This window comes from Olea europaea, chromosome 10 (genome assembly GCF_002742605.1).
Source record: "Olea europaea var. sylvestris chromosome 10, O_europaea_v1, whole genome shotgun sequence".
Taxonomy (NCBI): Eukaryota; Viridiplantae; Streptophyta; class Magnoliopsida; order Lamiales; family Oleaceae; genus Olea; species Olea europaea.
In genome coordinates, this window is record NC_036246.1 from 13,668,998 (window position 1) to 13,672,683 (window position 3,686).

A 3,686-nucleotide genomic window follows, 5' to 3' on the forward strand; every position below is an offset into this window, starting at 1 on the left:
GAAAAAAAAAATATATTTGCGGGTTGGGTCGGTTAATTATTGAGTTGGTTACTTTAAATGAAACCAACCCAATCCGACCATTAAAATTAATTGAACCGAACCAAACCAAATTTTTGATTCAAACCAACCCAACTCGGTTTGGTTTGATTGGTTTGATTGATTTTTCAATTTTTTTGCCCACGCTACTCAAATCATGAAATATACATATCTTATAAAATTTGCTATTAAGGAGAAAGTAACGTTCTAGTGTAACATAATATAAAATTTTAATGTATATAAATTTGGAGTTCTTCGAGACCAACAAATCATTCTTCAAAATATTAATAGGTATAGAATTGTACATTTTTAGGAATCACATCATTAAATGTTTGTGCTCCATTTAATAAAAGTAATAAATTATATTTTTGAGGAATATCAATATTCATAAAGCCGTGCTATAATGCTATTCAGGAGCAATAATATCATACTGTATTATAATATAAACATTTGCTTATTTAGGAGCATTTGTTAGATAAAAAGATTTAATAGATTAAAAATAAAACTTCACAAATCATGTAAAGCTAATCTTAAAAAATATCATCAAAAGATTCATAATTATAAACTCACTTGATATAAGAAAATAGACATTTAGTGAAAATAATACTTTAATCCGATATATCTAGATAATTATGAGTATTAATTTTTTTTTTGGAATATAAATTTGAAAAATTCCTTTCTTTAAAAATTCACGATCTTTCATCAATCCAAAATTTGTTATTGTTCATTTAGTGGTTTCTCACAAATGAATCGTTGAATTTTGTCCTTAACTATTGGATTTAAAGAACCATAAGTTTTGAGCATGGTATCAAAATTTAATGACGATCGAACCACGAAAAGTTGAGATATTAATGTTTGGTCACAACCGTGCAGGCTGTTCAGATTTTACAAATATTTTATATTGTTGATCTCAAATTTTCTCTCAATTTTGGATTAGCTCTTCCGTGCTGCTATTATGTTATAAACTATATAGAAAGGAAAGAGTAAGAAGAAAGAAAAGTAGATAGTCTAAACTCAAATGTGTATTTTATTATAACGATAACTTCTCTATATATATGGTTTCAGTGGGAGTTCCAATATGAAAAAAATACACTTTTTTAGAGTTAGTAAAATTTATCTAGGGATCTTGTTAAAACTAAATACCTCTAATTTTACAACAATTTATTATTATTTGATACTTTTTCAGTTTTTGTAGCATATATTGAGTTACGTAACAAGTTTAAGTCACGTAATTATCAAAATTATACTTGTATTGCTTATTTTTATTTTTCTTTCTTGGTATTTAATGCATAAAATTTCTCAACAAGCAATATGGCTCATGTTCAATAAGATATAAATCAGATTTTAGTAAATTTTGACAAAAATTGATGAAATACATGATTGAAAAGTCGTCTGCAAGGGTATAATATAATCTCTGTAAATCAAAAGGTAGAGACGAGAAAAATTTATTATACATATAGAGGTTATTAATTTATAGAGGATTAATTCATCCAACCAAGTTGAGACTGAAAATTATGGATATTATTAATTTATAGTACTTAACAACATGGTAATAATAGCGATCATCTTAAATGTTGGACTGATCTAATACATTACACACTAATGTCTGCATTCTTTACGTTGTTTTTTCAATAGGAAAAAAAGAAAAAAAGAAAAAAAAAAAGCATATGAATAGTTGCTGATATATTGCATTAAAATAAGTTCTTAAGCTCCAAAATAAGGACACAAAACTCAGGTTAATGACATGAAATCATCTGTTATTGGGAGGGTATAACTCAACTATTTCATAGGTCAAAAGAGGTATACAAACAAAGAGACACATTGTCATTCATCAACCTACAGTCTAAAATGACTTGTGTGTTATTCTGGAAAGAGATGAACCAATCTCTGCAAATTCACGCAGATAAGATAATCCGATAACTATCTCTAAAACGTCTCATTGAGTAGCCTTTGGAGCTTTCCCTGGAAGGATATTATCCGGAAGAATAAGTTCTGGCGGAGTTTCGCGGACGACGCCGATCATTGAATCATATTCCTCGTCACGATGGGCAAACTTCTTTCGCAGCATCTTCTCCAACTCGATCTCGTCAAAGGGTTTTGCATTTTCAGCAGCATGGACCTTTGCGAGGTTTATATAATTAGTGGCTGACTGGGAGATGAAGGCTATCTCTTCGTCCGTAAGTTTCCTGAGGAACTTGGCCGGATTGCCTCCCCAAACCTGAAATTTGCAAATTCCAATGATTAGATAGTTCTACCACTATTAAAAACATTTAAATTCATATTTGGTCGTTAGTATTGGGTGTGACCAGACAATATAATTAACATTTAACATGATTTTTTAACTTCCTTTTTTCTTCCTTAATAAAGATCAATGCTATCCCATTCTCGCTACCAAACATCCCCTGAGGGGCATTTTGGCATACAGTATTAGATAGGACAAGAAAGTCTCATAGACAACAATCTAACTTGTTTTTCTTGACTGTCCAGCACTGTAGAATCTACCTACCAAACAGCCATAAGATCACAATTACATACAATTGCACTCAAGAAACAACTGATCAAATCAGGTATTCAGATATTTGATAAAGTTCGTAGCAAGGCCCATGGAGTGCTGCCAGCATAAACTCGCTCATCAAATTTTTTCATAAGACAGAAAATTTGATTTCCATTTAGGAAATTTAAAATGCACTACGGCTTCAGCATATTAGTTTCTCGATTTTTGAATTGTGGATTTTTAGAAGGTATACCTCCCCATAAGGGACCCGCGTATTCTGTCTCACAAGGGCTCCAGCAGCAACCATGGCATGTTTTTCTACAACCACTCCATCAAGCAATGTCGCACCCATACCAACAAAGGCCTCATCCTCGATGGTGCAGCCATGTACGACAGCACTATGACCTGCATGTTCAAATCCCAAACCCAATCAACTCTGAAGCTGTTACAATCTAGTATGTGAAAATCAAAATAAAACGCCTGAAAGTCAATTCTGAAACTAATCTATACTACTGGCAGGGCGCTCACCAACAGTGACATTATCTCCAATGATGGTAGGGAGCACCTTCCCACTAAGATTAGATTTTGCCACATGAACAAGGGAATTGTCTTGTATATTAGTTCCAGACCCAATACTGATGTTATTCACATCCCCTGGCAGAAAGGCGTGTTTGATTAAAAATTAACCAATAAAAGAAGAGAGAGAGAGAGAGAGATTGAAATTACAAGTAACGGAAGCTTTCTACATGGAAAATAGAACTCCATATGCAACAAATACTAAACAATCAATTTATCAAACAACTATTTTTTTTATTATTATTATTTATTTTATTGATAGGTAATTTATCAAACAAAATTAGGTAATTGGAAATATTAAATTTGGACTTCACATAGTGTTGTGTGAGTGAATTTTCAACGTCGATGTAGCATATACTTACCCGTGTTTGACAACCATTATTTAAACTCTTTTTTCTACGTACTCATTTTCAACCACACATTCACTCAATAAAATATTCTGCAGTTAAACCCAAAACTTGTTCCTACTTTTTTATCACACACACTCATAAAAACCACTGTTCAAAACATTGTCCCCCCCCCCCCCCCCCCCCCCCAAAAAAAAAAAAAAAAAAAAAAAAAAAAAAACAAAAACGCAAAC

The 3,686-nt window shown here is 31.9% G+C and overlaps 1 protein-coding gene across 1 annotated transcript in view; it reads right to left on the reverse strand.

Moving 5' to 3' along the window:
* Nucleotides 1–1,698: 1,698 nt before the first annotated feature.
* LOC111401314 (gamma carbonic anhydrase 1, mitochondrial-like) overlaps nucleotides 1,699–3,686 on the reverse strand; it is a 5,467-nt gene continuing 3,479 nt past the window's right edge. The window contains exons 3-5 of the mRNA XM_023029003.1: nucleotides 3,059–3,184; nucleotides 2,784–2,935; nucleotides 1,699–2,254 (exon numbers count right to left, since the gene is read on the reverse strand). Of these exons, the coding sequence (XP_022884771.1) occupies nucleotides 1,973–2,254; nucleotides 2,784–2,935; nucleotides 3,059–3,184 (560 nt within the window). The 3' untranslated portion in view covers nucleotides 1,699–1,972. The remainder of the gene's footprint in view (nucleotides 2,255–2,783; nucleotides 2,936–3,058; nucleotides 3,185–3,686) is intronic.